The sequence below is a fragment of the Tachypleus tridentatus genome, chromosome 9, assembly GCF_004210375.1.
Source record: "Tachypleus tridentatus isolate NWPU-2018 chromosome 9, ASM421037v1, whole genome shotgun sequence".
NCBI lineage: Eukaryota > Metazoa > Arthropoda > Merostomata > Xiphosura > Limulidae > Tachypleus > Tachypleus tridentatus.
This window is the reverse complement of record NC_134833.1, coordinates 99893069-99910043: the sequence shown is the minus strand read 5'-3', so window position 1 is coordinate 99910043 and position 16975 is coordinate 99893069. Positions and strand designations below refer to the sequence as shown.

Below are 16975 nucleotides of genomic sequence, written 5' to 3'. Positions count from 1 at the left end.
AGCACTGTCGCCATGCAGCAAAGAAAGAGTAGATATATCTTTTCAAGTAGAAGAAAGTTATCTGTCCACCGTGAATAAATAAAAATAAAACGGCTAATATCCAGAAGGTAATTAGAAACCACAGCAACAACCAGCGTGACAATTAACAATAAAATACTATTCTTCTCAAAAAAATTAGGAGGAAATCTTTTAAAGAGAGTAAACATTTCTCCGGACGTTATTTTATACCGATTTTCATTCATTTTAGTATTTAGATTAGTTACTTGTTCTTGTTTCTAAGGCTTAACGCTAAGCAACGTGACGTTTCAACAATATCGGATAGTTAATTGTTGTGGTGGGAAAAACACTATGTTTGATTTTGCACAGATAACCCTCGAGTAGCTTTGTGCGAAATAAAAAAAAAAAAAAAAAAAAACATGCAATCTCTCCCACCATAAGAACAAAAATAACAATAAACAAATAAAAGTTTCTTGTACTCGAAAGAACTTTCATGCTGGGGGTTATGAATACTGTGTTGTTCATTTGGTAGTATAAAAACAAACAATTCGACAGATTTTTTTTTTCAAATGAAAATGTTTAAACATTTATTGAATGGCAAAACACTAGAAATATTTGAAAGACAAATATATATATATATTTAATGTAAAGTTACATAGTCTTGCTCACACTACACCAGCACAGCTGTTATATATGATACGAATTTATATCTTATAAATGAAATTCATAAATAGCGATTGGACTGATATTTTATGTCTCACCTGCCCAATCGACCTGATTAGTTCTAGCACCGAACAAAAGGCTACGTCAGCAGGAAAATACAACACTATAACTGTTGAAATAATATTATATTATTCTTAATGAAAAATCACACAGACCTAATAATAAATGATTCATTAAAAAGCCCTACTGCCATGTTATATCAAACAATGCATTAAACTATTGTTTGCTTTGTTTTTCTTTAGTTTGTAAACTGCTCATTAACACCTAAATGACAGTCTCATAGGCATATTCTGAAAGTATTTATAATTTTACGTAATTTTTGCATTTACTTTAGTTCTTGTCCCCATTGACACAGCGCTATATATGCGAACTTATATCACTAGAAAATGGGTTTCAATACACAGATGGCCCTTTGTGTAGCTTTGTGCTTAATAACGAACAAATTTTATTTCTTAAAAGATACCATTTTAAACATAATAGTCATAAATGATAAACTGAATGCTCATGTTTTTAATCCCCTCTTACCTTTCTCATGTTTGAAGGTGCTATGATATAATAGAGGTGAAACTTGTATTTATACCTACAAGATTAAAACAGATCACTGAATCTGAGAATTTTTTAATATTTTTTCCACCTGATTTATTTTATTTGGTCGAAAACTGACAGTTGAGAGCGATAACTAAGCCTAATCCTACACAATTTGTACTATGTATAAATCGGAGAAGTTCGAGTCCGAATCTGATCGGATATCCTCGGGCTTTAGTCGAGCGGGTCAAACTGGCCCTAATTTTCGACTTTCGAAAACAAAAATTAATTCAAAAAGATTGATTTATGCTCGGGCTATACCGAACTCTTTTTTCTTTTACTTCCCAGATTCGAATCGAATCGCACATAAAACTGAAAAAAATCGGGCACACTCGGGTTTATAAATTCGAGTTCCAGCTCATCACTAGCTGTGTACAGTCGCTTGATAAGAATTTCAGCCGGTAATTGATGCTGAGAATATAGTGTTTATTTACTTGAAGATTCTGAGTTTATCGTTTTCGAGGCAAAATAACGAAAGCATATGTTCTCAAAGTTTCTTACTAAACTACACATGTGATATTGTGATAACAAACTTCATTTTTATAAGCTAACAGTAAAATTTATTAATATTACATTTTTTACAACTTGCTAAAGAGTGAAGACACAATGGCAGCAATTTTAGCTCAGTTTGGAGGAAATCCATTTGCCACACCTGTTGGACAGAAAATTGGTTGGTATTACCGTTGCTGTTAGTTGCTATTTTGTAATCGTATGTGTAAAATATTTCATGTAGGATAACGTTGAATTTGACTAAAGTTTCAGTACTGTGGCAACGTTGTCGGGAACTAGAGCATAAGTTAACTACAACTTAAAACTAGAGCTTGAAGTTGTTGTGTTCTCCTTGATCAGTTTGTAGAAATGTCTGTTTTTAAGTTGTAAGCAGAAATTTAGTCACAACGATAATTACCACCTTAATGGACATTAAATCAACACTGTTAATGTTAAAGAAGATCAATCTCTTAATTGTATCTCTTCTATTTTCCAGTTCAATGCAGTGAGTTGTTGCAAATGAGAAACCAGAAAACATGTAGGATTTTGAGTTGTATCTATAATAATATTGAATGCAATTTCTTGTCGGAGAAGATTATTGTTTCTTTGTACAGATATCTGGTTAGGCTCTAATTAAAGTGTTTGGTTCAGTCTTTGACTTTTCATTTTTAAGAATGACATTGTGTTGTTGGAAAATTTGTAGAATGGAGGGCTGTCTAGTGTATTACAAAAATGAATCCTGGGATAGGAGAGCTGTCATATCAAGTTAGATTGAAGTCCTTAAAATCATTTAATGTTGAGAAAAGAAGAGTTAAAGGGAATCTGATTAAAGTGTTCAAAAATGTAAACATAATAGTTAGTACTGATGTGTAATCTTTTATTTATTGGTAAGCATGAAAGTCGGAGGAACCAGGATACAGGATGTGGAAAGGTAGAAGTTGTTTGTAAGTTATACAGTTTTTAAAATAGAGTGATCAAACTCTGGAATACATTACCTTCAGAGGTGAGACATGCAGTGGGATTGAGAGAGTTCAATAGGTTTGATGAATATTTGGGGAATCAGGGCTATATAAGTAGATAGATGTTTGATCAAATGTGTTTGTGGCAGCCATGATGGGCTGAGTTGCCCTTCAAATTTTGTTTTTTTAAATACTTTAATTGTTACAATCAAAGTAACTGCTTTAGCCTTTCGTTTTCTATTGTATGTTGTAAGTACTGGTTGTTTAATGTATAGTTTTCCTTACATTTTCTGTTAATAAAACTTGTGTAAACAGGTATTCATTTTGAGAGTGTAGAAATTATGCTTGTGCTGGCCATAAATTAGTTGGTATGATTTTCAAATGTGTTTCAAGAACTGTGTGCAAGTCTATTCTTATTCTTAAACTAAGAAAACTTGTTTTGCAAAGGAGGAACTGGTGTCAAAGAATTTAAATTAGAGCAAGTACCTAGAGTATTGGCTTATACCAAATTTATTTTTCACATTGTGTGAGACTGCAGCCTGCCCTTTCATGATAGCAGAAAGTTATATGCAAATATTTTGATGTTCATTATGCTTTTAATTACAGTTCATGTATTTGACCTGTTTGCATCTATCTCAACTATACATTATATCCTCTAATTTATTGTAATTTGAATCTAAGTTTGACTAGTGCAGTAATTGTGAATATAATTATTGTGTATGTAATTTATCAAAAAAACTAGAGCTGAAAAAGGAAATGGAGCAAAATTTACAGTTGTATTTAAAAATTTTATTGGTTTAATTGTCATAGCACTGTAAAATGACAGGCATAACAAAATTATATTTTAATATAATTCTCTTTGTAACTTCTGAAGACATAGTCATGCAAGTGTGAATTATTCGTACTAATTAACGTTTTTAAACAAATAAATATTTATGATTTTTAACTTACTATTCAGATTATCTTGTACTTTATTTTTTTTTCAAAGTTTAATATTGTACCCTCATCGTAAGAGTTATTAGAGAAGGCTTACACAAGGGCTATTGTGTTATTCTGGAAATAAATAGATTGACATATCTAAATCTACCTTTTGTTGTATCTTTACAAAAAATGGTTAAGGTTATCTAATTGAAGTATTCAAAATTATTATAAGAATTGTAATATTGATGCATGAAATTTTCTTGTATGAAATTATGAAGGCAGTAAAATAAGCAATCATAAATTTAAGATTTGGATAGGTCAGACGTCTTCAGTTGTCACAGTCATTTTTTTTTTCTGTATAGTGGTAAATTTATATTATAAAGTGTCACCTATGTTTATAGAGGGTGAACCTTTGTAGGAGTGTAGGAAAGGGATTGAAGAGTATTTGGTTAATTATGGGTTAGTTCAGTTTTCTCTTTCTTGAAGTTTGCTAGGGTAAGGACATTTCTGATTAGTTTGTAAGTCTTATAATTTATTTTAAAATGTCATGTCGAGAAACAATTTCTTGAATAAGCATATTAAATACAAGTAGTATGATGCTTTCTCTTTACCAATAGTGAGAAAGTTAAGGTGAAAAGAAAATGATAAATTTGTACACGTTTTTGCCTACATGACCATACTTATTACGCTTTTTGATTGCTACATAAAATAAGGACAACAAGAGAAACTTTGGTTTTCCTTATACACCAACTCTTCAGAAAAATAGAAACAATTAAAACCTATTCTTTATTTTTCAGAAAAAATCCATGATTTACACTTAGTCTTGTAAAATATTGGTTTCCACTACTGGAAATAGCAGCTAATTCTGTAAGCCAGTCACACTATTAGTAAAATAAAACTGTCTTACTTATAGCCTAGTCTGTCACTTCCAAATTTTAAACTTGTGCTTTTTCATTCTTTTGTATTCATAATACCTCATAAAAACATTTAATGTTTTTATCTTGTTGATCCTTGAATAATCTTGTAAACTTCAACAAAATCTTCCCATTAACCTTTTTTTATCAAGATAAAATAAGTAGATTTTGAGGTATACATATGAATTCAATCCACATAATCTTTCTTGTAGCCCTAATAGAAACTGTTTCCTGTTTGTTTTTTTTATATAGGGAGACAAAAACTATGCACAGTATTCCAAATTAGGCCTAACTAGTGATTTGGGTAAAAAAGATAACTGTCAGCTTCGATTTGTAATCAGTATGTCTATAAGCACACAGTAAAATTCTGTTTGATTTTATGATGAGCAACAGAGCACTTTTGTGGCTTGAGTATTTCAAGATAAATATCTTGTTCAACCTTATATAAAACCTAAAAAAAAATTTGCAAAATTTTAAAAGGCTTAGCAACTTATGTCCAGCAGTAATTGAGTTCAAAGGTCATAGTTAAAAGAGATAACTGTTAGCTTTACTTCTTTATTTACTTCAGTCATACTAGTGAGTTTGTTCCTATAGTTATTCCAAATGCAATCCAAATTTTGGTAACCTAAATTTATTACTTTGCTTGCTACATTTAAATGAAATTTTCAAATATTCACCAGATTTACCAGTTGATACAAATTGTTTGTCTTTATGATGCAGACTTTATGAATTTGATAATTATGTACTTATCAATCATTAACCCTTTCGTCACAGGCTTGGTATAGTATACATGAGTTTGTCTACACTTTTGCATATGTTAAGTATTTGTACTATAACTTTTGATACAGCATGTGTATCCTCACAATATTTGGTAGACTTTTAGTAAATGTTATAAGTATAGGGTACACAAAAAATCAGATTTTTTTAATGAAATATTTTTACTGAAGACTTGTTTATGAAAATATTGAGTCTGTTTCATTAATAGTCTGAGTGCAAAGTGATTTCATGTTATGATGTAAAATTATTCTTCATTTCAAAAATCTCATACATTATTTGCATAATCTCTTAAACCTCCTAAATATATTTCAAATGTTTGCTTCAGCAAGACTTTGTTTGGTTATTTTTCATACACTAACTGTATGGGGTCTGTGACTTGACCAACGTCATAACCATTATAAAAAATAAGGAAATAGGCTAAAATGACTATATATTATAAAACAAAAACATAAACATTTAATCTAAGTAGCATAAATCCCATAACACTTTTTTTGTTTTATTATATTGACCTTCTGATTATGCCAGGCTAACAGTACATAACTAACATTGACATGGTGCAAGTGCACTTATTACGTATCCAGACTTCTCTGACTTGGCTGTGTTTTAGTATTTTGTAATATACAGTCACATTTCAATCATTATACATGTATATAGATTATTACAATGTTGAAATAAATAAATCTTCAAATATAGAACAATAAATAAAGAAGTAAAGCTAACAGTTATCTCTTTTAACTATGACCTTTGAACTCAATTACTGCTGGACATAAGTTGCTAAGCCTTTTAAAATGTTGCAAAATTTTTTTTAGGTTTTATACATAAAGTTGAATAACCAATAAAATCATAAATAATTATACTGATACCACAGAATTCCATTATAATTTATTAAGCATAGTAAGTAAAATGAATTTAGCTTTAAAATAATGTGAAGTTTTGAACAAACTAAAAACTCAACCTAATTTCTTGAAATTTTGATTTGAAAGAATGTGGTAGCCTTTTGTGAAAACCACAAGGGGACATTATAAACTGTGGATTGATTATTCACATGTCATATATGGAAGTGTATATATGGGGTCATTTCTAAAAATTGAAAAAGGTGAACAGACCACTGTGTTTGTCTCATTACATAAGCCATATCTCGGCAAAATAGAGAAATATGAGATTCTTATTTTATATTCCAGCTTATTAATATTGGTAATTTGAGTTCCTAATTTGTATAAAACAATAGACTTAGTATTTTGACATCATAAACATCTAATTTTAAAGTGTTGCATTCCATGTACCACATGATTCTCTAAAATCTATATTTAGGTGTGTTTTAATATTAACTCTCAAATTAAGAAATTAACTCGTATATAATATTAAAGTTTGAATTATAATCTATAATTTGATTTCAAATTTATTGAAATAAATTTGTAAAATAGAAGTTCAATAAAAATTTGAGTGTATTATCCATAACCCATTGCAAAAGGGTTAATAAAAGTAATTTTGGAATATCATTCTTTTTGTTGGTTGGGTAATTTTAAATTAATTAGTGAAAATAATGTGAAGTCCATTCCATGTAATTATCATAAATTAGTTTATTTCTTAATATTTGCTACAGACTAATATCACTTGTACACAATCTTAGGTCTAAGTTCACCAGTAATAATATCTATCACTTTGAAGAGACATCTACTCACTAATAGTTTGTGACTAATATACAAATAAATTTGTTTGTACTACTTTACAGGTAATTATTTAAGGAACTTAATGCATGTATTAACTAATACTGATCTGAATACTTTACTAACTACTCAATCACTGAACAAACTGAAACTTGTTGCTTTGCTGATTTTTATACTAATAATGTATCTTAATTTCTAGATATTTCCTACAGTCTTCTAACCATTAACATTCAGAAACATTCTAGATATTCTAGGACTATTTTTATAAGTTTTTTAAATCTAGTTTCATCATGTTAGATGCTTTTAGCAATCAAATAAAACATTAAAAGTACAGATTACAACAATAATAGAAAAACAGAGGTTTGAACACTGACACTTGAGTTACTGTTTTATTAAATTCATTAACTGGGTTTCATTAATAACAAACTTTTGCTGTCTCTCATCCAGGAATGTATCCACTGAAATGGCAAAGTAATGCTACTTCCTCTATCAGACTACACAAAATTCTAAAAAGTAGTCTTTCCCTTCTCAACATAATTTCCTTACACAGTTTTGTGCATGCTATCTCATCTAAATCTTTTTGAAAATTTAAGTTAATCATATCCACATACTTTTCTTCATTCAAATAAGTGACTGAAACTGTGTAATAAATGGAAATTGTTAATTAATTATTGGGTTCATTAATCAGTTCCCCTCAGTGTGTATTCCTGTATGTGGTGAGGGGACCTCCTAGGGAAGGTTCTATTCTTTCAGTTTACCTCTGGGATCTAAACATCCACCCACGTGTTTTCTGTGTGTGGCAATTTGTGAAGGGGAGAGGATCCTAGTGGTTCGGAGGTTCAACCCTAACACACCACTTTGGCCTTGAATTTCTGAAGACGGGCAGCCTTGGGATGGCCCCATTAGGGTCAATCAGCTGGTCCACTTGGGCTGGGGTCAACCAAGTACTAGTGTTGGATGTTCTCAACAGGTGTTGTGGACATTGTATCTGATGCTGGTGTTTGGGTATAGTGCTCACAAAATCATGGCGTTGCTGTAGTTTTCTTCTTTGACATTGTAGTGCATCTCCTCGTAGGGCTTCATGGTGGGTGAGGTCAGTGGGCACTGGAATTTCCTTTTTTTTTATTGTGGATCCTTCAAATAAAAACTTAAATAAAATAGTGAAAACAACAGTCCCTATATAAACGACCACACCTTGAAGATTCTGAGCAGCAATCTTCAACATCTGTAACACCTGTTGTACTTCATTTTCTTATCCTTCAGTCTTTCAGATGAACCTTTAGGGCTAATGTCCTCCTTTGTCATTAAGAAGGGACTAGAGGGGTTTGTTGACTCTCCAAAGTCAGTGAAGAAGCTTCGATATGGTGACATATTGGTGGAAACATTCACATCTCAACATGGTGATCTCTTCTTTAAAGAACATCCCTGAGTCAGAGGTTCTTGCTGCTTTCTCCACTCAAGGAGTTTCTGCAATGATTCGTATCACCACTCGCAAAGATGGAATTACGATGCTGACCAGTATCCTCATTCTGACATTTATATCACCATGCCCACCTGCCACCATCAAGGCAAGCTGTCTTAATTCCAGTGTAGGGCCATACATTCAAAACTCTCTCCAATGTTTCCAATGTCAGCAGTTCAGTCAATCAAAAATGTCATGTTGTGGTTCCTTGATGTGTGCTCATTGCTATGGCAAAGACCATGATGCCTGTGACTGTGAAATGGACCCTTATTGCATCAATTGCAATGGCTCTTACCCATCGTACTTTCATTCTTGCCGTAAATGGTTGGAAGAAAAAGAGGTGCAGCATTTGAAAACGATTCATAACATTACTTACCCTGAGGATAAAAAGTTACTTTCCACCACTTCATCTCCGATGTATGCTGCTGCACTTCATTCCCCACTACTACAATGGGAGTGCAGACCTCTCTGTGCCTCCAAAAGAATCATTCTCAAACAAAATGAAAAGTCTTTTGACCTCCATGGTTAAAAAAGTTGGTGAATCAGCTTCAACACCATCTCTATCTCTTACATATATTTCAACAAATCCCAATATCCACTTTCTTTGGTTCTAGGTACAGGCATTTCCTTCGATACATCTCCCATCCCAAGATGCAAAATGATTATTCGTTCATGTCTCATTCACTGGAACATCTTCCAACAGCAAAGATCTGACAAATCAACCCAAGGTAGGCTCCATAGAGGTCGATAGACCTCCTTTGAATGAAGACAGTAAAAAAAAAAAGATGTGGTCGTAAACAGAAAGGTTCTCCACCCACTTCACCTACATATAAATAAAAATGGCCACCTTGATACAATGGAACTGTCAAGGTTTATGTTCTAATCTGTATGATATCAAAACACTGATTGCTTCCTACCATCCTGCCTGTCTTTCCCTACAGGAAACATTTCTGAAACCTGCTGATACAGTCACCTTTTGGCAGTTATCTTTGCACAGAAATGACAGGCTGTGTGATGGACGAGTGCATGGAGGGGTGGCACTGTTGGTTGATCAGCGTGTTTCCTTGGTTCATACCATTACTGTTTGTTCTCTCTACCATTTGTCTTTGAGACATATGATCAATCAGACCTCGATGCTCTTATTGAACAGATACCATCTCCCTTTTTAATCCCAGGGGACTTAAATGGACACCACCCTTTCTGGGGAAGTGCTGATATTAATAGAAGAGGTTGCTCTGTAGAGCATATGCTCTCTGATCACAACCTTTCTCTTTTCAATACTGGTTCTTCTACTTATTTTCATGCACCTAGTCAATCCTATAATGCTACTGATCTCTCAGTTTGCTCCCTTTTACTATTCTCTCACTTTTCATGGAGGGTTGACAATAATCCACAAGGCAGTGATCATTTTCCTATAATTTTGAGAGAGACTGGCTGTGGCTAATGCCACCCAACCAGTGTGCTCCAGTGGAAACTGAATCACACAAAGTGGCCCTCTTTCACTGCTCTCGCAGAACTTGATCCTGCCATCGTCTGTAAGCCATCAATAGACAACTGTATGGCAGCAGTAATTGACTATATTATACAAGCAGCTGCTCAATGTATTCCAGAAACCTTGATATGTTTCCATGATATCCTTGTCTGTGGTTGAATCCTGCCTGCCACATGGCACAGAAGGCTCAAAAATGGGCCTCGGATACTTTCTATAGATATCCCACACTCTCGAACTGCATCACTTTCCAGCAGGCCTGCACACGTGCTTGGTGAATAAGATGTCACAGATAGAAGGAATCTTGGATTAAGTTCACAACCAATGTATCTTCTACCACCAGTTCCAAAGTCATATGGGACAAGATTCAAAAGTTCAGTGGGCAGTATAATTCTGTCCCCCTCTTGATCTTGCTCTCTGATGGACAGGAAGTAGCTGATACCTGGTGCATCACCAGTACTCTAGGTGAAAGTTTTTGCCAGGTATCTGGCACTTCTGCTTCATCCTCCACCTTCTTAGCCATCAAGACTCCGGCAGAGTGATCACTTCTTTCCTTTCAAGCTGATTGTCTCTATTACTATACTCGTCCCTTTACACTGGTGGAACCCAAACTGGCCCTTCATTGGTCTGGCAGTACATCAGTTGGACCTGATGATGTACACTATGAATTGCTGTGCCATCTATTTCCTAATTCTCTTGCTTTTCTTTTGATTGTTTTTAACTGGATCTGGCAGGAGAATGTTTATCCTGATGCCTGGTGCCAGGCTATTGTCCTACCTTTCTCTAAGCTTGGGAAGAATCCCAAGTTTCTTTCAAACTACTGTCCAATTGCTTTGACGAGCTGTCTCTGTAAGGCTTTAGAAAGGAGGGTAAATGCTCATCTTGTTTTAGTTTCTTGAATCAAACAACCTCCTCTCGCCCACCCAGTGTGGGTTCCGAAGACTGTGCTCTACTGTGGTCCACCTGATTCAATATCTTGTATCAATATTCTTTGGCATTGAGAAGGCGATACAACATGGAGGTACAACATATATATGGGTTACATGGCCATTTGCCCATTTTTATTAAAAATTTTTTAAAGGACAAGAGATTCCAAATTTGTGTAAGTTCAACACTTTCCCATTCTTTTCTACAGGAACTTGGAGTCCCTTAGGGCTGTGTTTTGAGTGTCACACTTTTTAGGATAAAGATTAATGCTACCACTGAACAACTCCTTCTCACTGTTGCAAACAGGATCTACGTCAACAACCTTCACATCTCATGTCAGTTGTCGTACATAGGTATATTGAGTGGCAGCTACAGATTGCCCTCAATCATTTACTGAAGTGGACCACAGGAAACAGCTTTAACTTCTCTCTCTCTAAAACCATTTGCATGCACTTTTACTGCCAACAGGGTATACACCCTGATCCTAACTCCGTATCAGTGAAGTTGTGCTGCCTGTGTTCTCTGAGACTAAGTTCTTAGGGCTTATCTTTGACCGTAAGCTAACCTTTATACCACACATCAAGTAGCTATGGGTCAAATGGACAAGAGCACTGAACATCCTCCGTATCCTCTCTTCCACCACTTGGGGAGCAGATCTATGTTCTTTGCAAAAGATATATCATGCTCTTATTTGATTGAAACTTGACTATGGATCACTGGCCTATGGCTTTGCCAGAACTTCGGCCTTAAAGATGCTGGACCCCATTCATCATCAAGGATTTCAGCTCTGTACTGGAGCTTTCTGCACTTCCCCACTTCAGAGCTTATACATAGTCTCATGAACTGCACCTCTGCAGTTTGCAACTGTCTTTACTATATGCTTTGAAACTTTGTTCCTTACTAAAGCATCCCACCTGGGATTGTGTTTTCTTTTCTCGGTGGGCCATACTTTTTCAGAACAGACAATCTGTCATTGCTCATTTTGGCCTTTGTATCCAGGTGCAGTTGGATTAATTAGGTCTGTCCTTAGATAATGTTGCTGTATCCACTGGTCAGCCCATCCCACCATAGCTTCTTACAGCCCCCAAATGTGATCTATATGCAAGTCATCTGAGAAAAGTAGACACTCCCAATTGGAAATACTGTCTGCTATTTGCTGAACATCTTTCAAACCATCCTTCCATTCTTATTTATACAAATGGTTCGAAATCAGGTGACTGTGTGGGCTCTGCCATGGTTTGTTGTGGTTCGGTGGTTGCATGCAAAATCCCCTCTACAGCTTCTGTGTTCACTGCTGAACTGAGTGCCATTTCGTTGCTCTGGATTACATAGATGCTAAGCAGTACTGGAACTGCACTATTTGTACTGATTTGCTTAGTTCACTGCTGACCCTGGAATTGCTTCTCATTACTTCACACCCTGTTCTTGCCAATATTCAAAACTGACTGGCCCATTTCTCTTTGACATCTACTTCTACCCAGTTTTTCTGGATACCAAGTTACATTGGTATTTGCGGGAATGAGCTTGCCGACTCTGCAGCTAAATCTATTTGTTCTGGCACTATCACCACTGTGCCTGTTCCATACATGGACTATGGTCCTGTATTCAAGGCTTGGCTCTGTACCAGCTGGCAGTCGACTTGGAGTGAGCAACATGAAAACAAGCTTTTCTAAATAAAACCTCATATTAGACTTTGGCTGTCTTGCTTCCATAAGGATCGGAAAGAGGAAGTTGCTCTAACTAGACTGTGCATTCGTCAATTTTTTAACTCATTGATTTCTTTTATCTGGAACTGATGCACCAATGTGTAGCCTGTGTAACACTCAGATCACAGTAAGCCACAGTTTTTTAAAGGCCATTTTAGTGTTTTAATTTATACATTAGACATTTTTTAATGTGATTCCCATTTAAGAATCACAGTTCATCTAGTTCAATTTGGTATTTGAAAATGGAGGTAACATCAAATAACTTGAAACCAGTACTGGAAAGGCCAACTTCAGGTGACTAGATCTCTTGTTTGAATTACCTGTTAGTCATCCTGGAGAGTTATTATTAAAATTTTGCTGCAAGTCTTTTGAAACTTTTATTACTTTACCTTTTGAAAATGGCCATAATGTCATATAACTGGGAACCAGGAGTGGAAAGGCCAACTTCAGGTGACTGATGGTGGTTTTTATACTTACCTGTTAGTCTTCCTGTTGAGTTATGATAATTATAATTATGCTGCAGAAAGTCCTTTACAACTTGTATTAGTGTAGTTTTTTTTATTAATGTTGTAGACTAGATGTAAACATTCGTTTTATGCTACTTATGTTTTTTAAAACTTTGTTTTGTTTTACCTTAATTTCCTTTTATGAATCTTACTAAATTTACTATAATTTTAACTTTTTGCTAGATATTTGGTGTGGATAGCCTAGCTGCTTTATGCCACAAAACACCAAATCAACCAACCAACCATTAATCAGTTACATTCAACAAATTGACTTTTCTCACTTGCATTGTACATGGTTAGAATAATTGGAAATACTAATTTCTATTAGTTAACCCTTTTTATAAGTTGTGACTCTAATCAAGCTGAAAAACTTTGTATTAACTGAAGATAATAATGAAAAATTATAGTTGTGATATTTTGATTACTTGGATAGTAGAAATAATTGAAAATTAACAATTAGAAACACTAATTTTGATTAGTTAATTACTTTTGTGACATTGATTGATTTAATCATAATTTGTAACACAAACTCATACGCATAAGTAAACAATTCTATCAAGTTAATCACCCAGATCTGTAAGTTATGTTTTCAAATTTGTTTCTAAGCACAAAACTTCATAACGGATTATAAATTTTCAAAGAAAGTTAACAGGTTAGTAAAGCAATGTTTCTCTTTGGTGAGTCCTTATTAGATTTCATTTATATCATATTTTGCTAAATGTGTTTTAAAAATTCTTTTAATAAGGCTTTCTAGAATTTTCCTCCCTGCAGAAGTAAGACCATAATTAGAGCAGCTGGTTGATTAATTCTTGTAATCAGTATAATTGATTACCTGTGAATATTCATTAATTTCATATAAAATAATTGATTAAATTAAATTATGATTAAGTTAGTTAATTTTACAGAAATAATCAACTAATAGAAATTTGTGTTAATGATTATTACTGTATTCACTTATTTTAACTGTCTGGTCATCAAAATAGTAACTATTACTACTTTCATTGGTGTGACTGTTTGCCACTGTATGCGTATATTCTGATTTTATACAGCTCACAAATATGAGGGTGTGGCTTGTAGTGACCTTTGGTTATGTGACTAGCCCCAACAATGTCTATTATTCATATTTATCTTCTGGATCAAAAATAATAATGCAGCTTCAATTTGAAATATGTCCTGCATTGCTATAAGCTGTAAACAAACCAATATTTCTTAAGGCAAGATTGGTTTAATAAAAGAAAGCTGAGGCAAGTCAATATTCATTATTCTTTACTTGCTCAAAACCTGGTTGATTGCTTAATAACTTGCTCATATAACTGTATTTGTCAAAAGCTATGATACATGTACTAAACAGTTATAACAATTTGTAATACTGTTTAGACATTAACCTATTTACACAAAAAGGATTTTTTAAAAAATTATGACTAGCTCTAGTTAGCTAAGAAGTATTGAAAAGGGAAAATAAAAGACTAGCTGTTGTCACTTGTCACTGTCTACTGCAGTAACTTTTAAGATGTTTGATTCACTGATTTCTCAGTGCACCTGTGGTTGTGTAGTTTCTTCCATCATAACTATTTACAGTTATCATTACATTTACGTAATGATTATTTTAATGTATTCTGTCTGATCTTCTACCAGTATCAACAGTTTTTCCTTTGAAGCTTGTTATGTTTTATACTTAGTTATTAATAATGATAAATTAGAAAAAAAAATCCAAAATGTCTGTAATTGATGATTTTATCATACTACAGTGATTTTGTGTTACACATAATGCTTGATTTTCACCTTACATATAATTTTAATCTCTGCAAAGAGATCATCTTGTATCATTGCAAGTTTTCTTGTCAGATAGTAAACATTATAATATCTTTGTTTTTTTTCCTGCTTTCAGTGAATTTGTTTTCACTGAATCATACATTATTGTTACAAGTTTTTTATCACATGAAATGTAAGAACAGTTACACAACGTAATAAAATTTTTACTTTTTCTTGTTCCTGGGCAGAAAGTGTTATTTCTTAATTGCTTATGCCTAAAGTAAATGGAAAAGATTTATTTTTCTCTTCAAACTTTGCTTTTGTGACCTTGGTAATGAATTTTCAAATTTACCCATTTTCCAGAATATTCCAGGTAAATTCAGTGCTGAGTAGCTGATAGAGTGTTTTCTCAAACTTGCAAGAATTTTCCAGAATGTTGTAAAACTTCACTCATCAAGATTGGCTCTGCTTCTGCTACAATTTATACAGTCTGTGTGAGGCAGTTGGAATTGCCTGTAATCCGAATGAGTGGTGCCTCTTCATTGATAGCTCATCCAGAAGCCTCAAAGCTGTGCCGCTCCATAACGAGAATAAGTATCATTCTCCTCCCAGCTCATTTGGTACACCTCAAAGAGGAATACAACAGCATCAAGACCTTGCTACAAGCCTTGAAGTATGATGAGTATGGCTGGGAGGTTATCGGAGACTTCAAAATGGTGGCATTCCTGATGGGTCTCGAAGAAAGCTTTACTGAGTTTCCTTGTTATCTTTGCCTTTGGGACAGCAGGAACACCACAGCACACTACAAGAAGAAGCACTGGCTGCAATGGACCAAATTCTCTGTGGGGAGGCACAATGTCAAGTGTGAGCCACTAGTGGACCTATAGAAGGTGTTGTTCCTACCATTGCACATAAAATTTGGTCTTATGAAACAGTTTGTCACAGCTCTTGATGAGGAGTCTGCAGTCTTAAAGTACTTTCAAAACTTCTTTCCTAAGCTGTCTGAGGCAAAGGTCAAAGCTGGTGTCTTTGTTGGACCACAAATAAAGGAGATTCTGAAGTACACAGAATTCCCCAAGAAACTTAGTAGTAAGGAAAAAAGATTGGGACAACTTTTTCACAGTGGTTCAGGACATCTTGGGCAATCACAAGGCTGAAAATTATGTGGAAGTGGTTGAGGCTCTAGTAAAGAACTATAGTAAAATGGGCTGCAAGATGCCCCTGAAAGTCCATATCCTTGATGCTCATCTTGATAAATTTAAGGAGAACATGGGAGCATACTCAGAGGAGCAAGCCAAGCACTTCCACCAGGATATACTGGACTTTGAATGCCACTACCAAAGAGCATATAATGAAAACATGATGGGAGACTATATTTGAGGGCTGATACGTGAAAGTGATTTACATTACAGTTACAAATCTTGAAAAACTATTCACCTCTAAACATTTTTGTTCATTTTTATATAACTTTAGTATAAATACATGTAAACCTTGATTCATATGTTGTTTTATTCAGAGCTTATGTAAATGAAAATGTGCAAATTTGCCTGTTTTTACATAGAAAATTGGTTAATTTCTAAATTTCATTATTCAGGTCACAAAAGCATAGTTTGAAGGGAATAATGGCCATTTTCTTTACTTTTACAACATAAGCAATTAAGAAATAACACATACTATCCAGGAACAAAATTTCTGTTACATAGTGTTATTTTTAACAAAGAACAAGTTTGTTTCTTTTATGAAAATTTGATGGGAGAAAGTCATATAACTGTGTACATTTTATTTTCAGCTTATTATATACTCTTCAAAAAAAGAAATGCAAAAGGGATATTTTTATTATTTTAAAGAGAAATATATGTAATAACGTTACAAGCTCAGAGTATGTAATGTTACACGTGTTAAGGCACTGATTGTCAGACCAAAATGACAATAAAAGTTGTGCACTTTGAAAACGGAAGAAAACATCGGATTTTTCGCCAAAATGCATTCATGTCCAATAAATTTGTTTGAGAGATCTGCATGTTCTGCAAGTGCAACATGTGCAAAATCCCTATAAAAGTGACGGGTTCTCAGTTTCCATAGCTCAGTGTTGAGCCACTGA

At 33.9% G+C, this 16975-nt stretch overlaps 1 protein-coding gene across 3 annotated transcripts in view; it reads left to right on the top strand.

Annotated features, from left to right (window-relative positions):
• Positions 1-1422: 1422 nt before the first annotated feature.
• LOC143225869 (TOM1-like protein 2) overlaps positions 1423-16975 on the top strand; it is an 84535-nt gene continuing 68982 nt past the window's right edge. For all 3 annotated transcript variants that reach the window (XR_013014118.1, XM_076456025.1, XM_076456024.1), the window contains exon 1: positions 1423-1975. Coding sequence is in view for 2 of the 3 variants with exons in the window: in XM_076456025.1 (XP_076312140.1) it covers positions 1912-1975 (64 nt within the window). In the remaining variant the exon portion in view is untranslated. The remainder of the gene's footprint in view (positions 1976-16975) is intronic.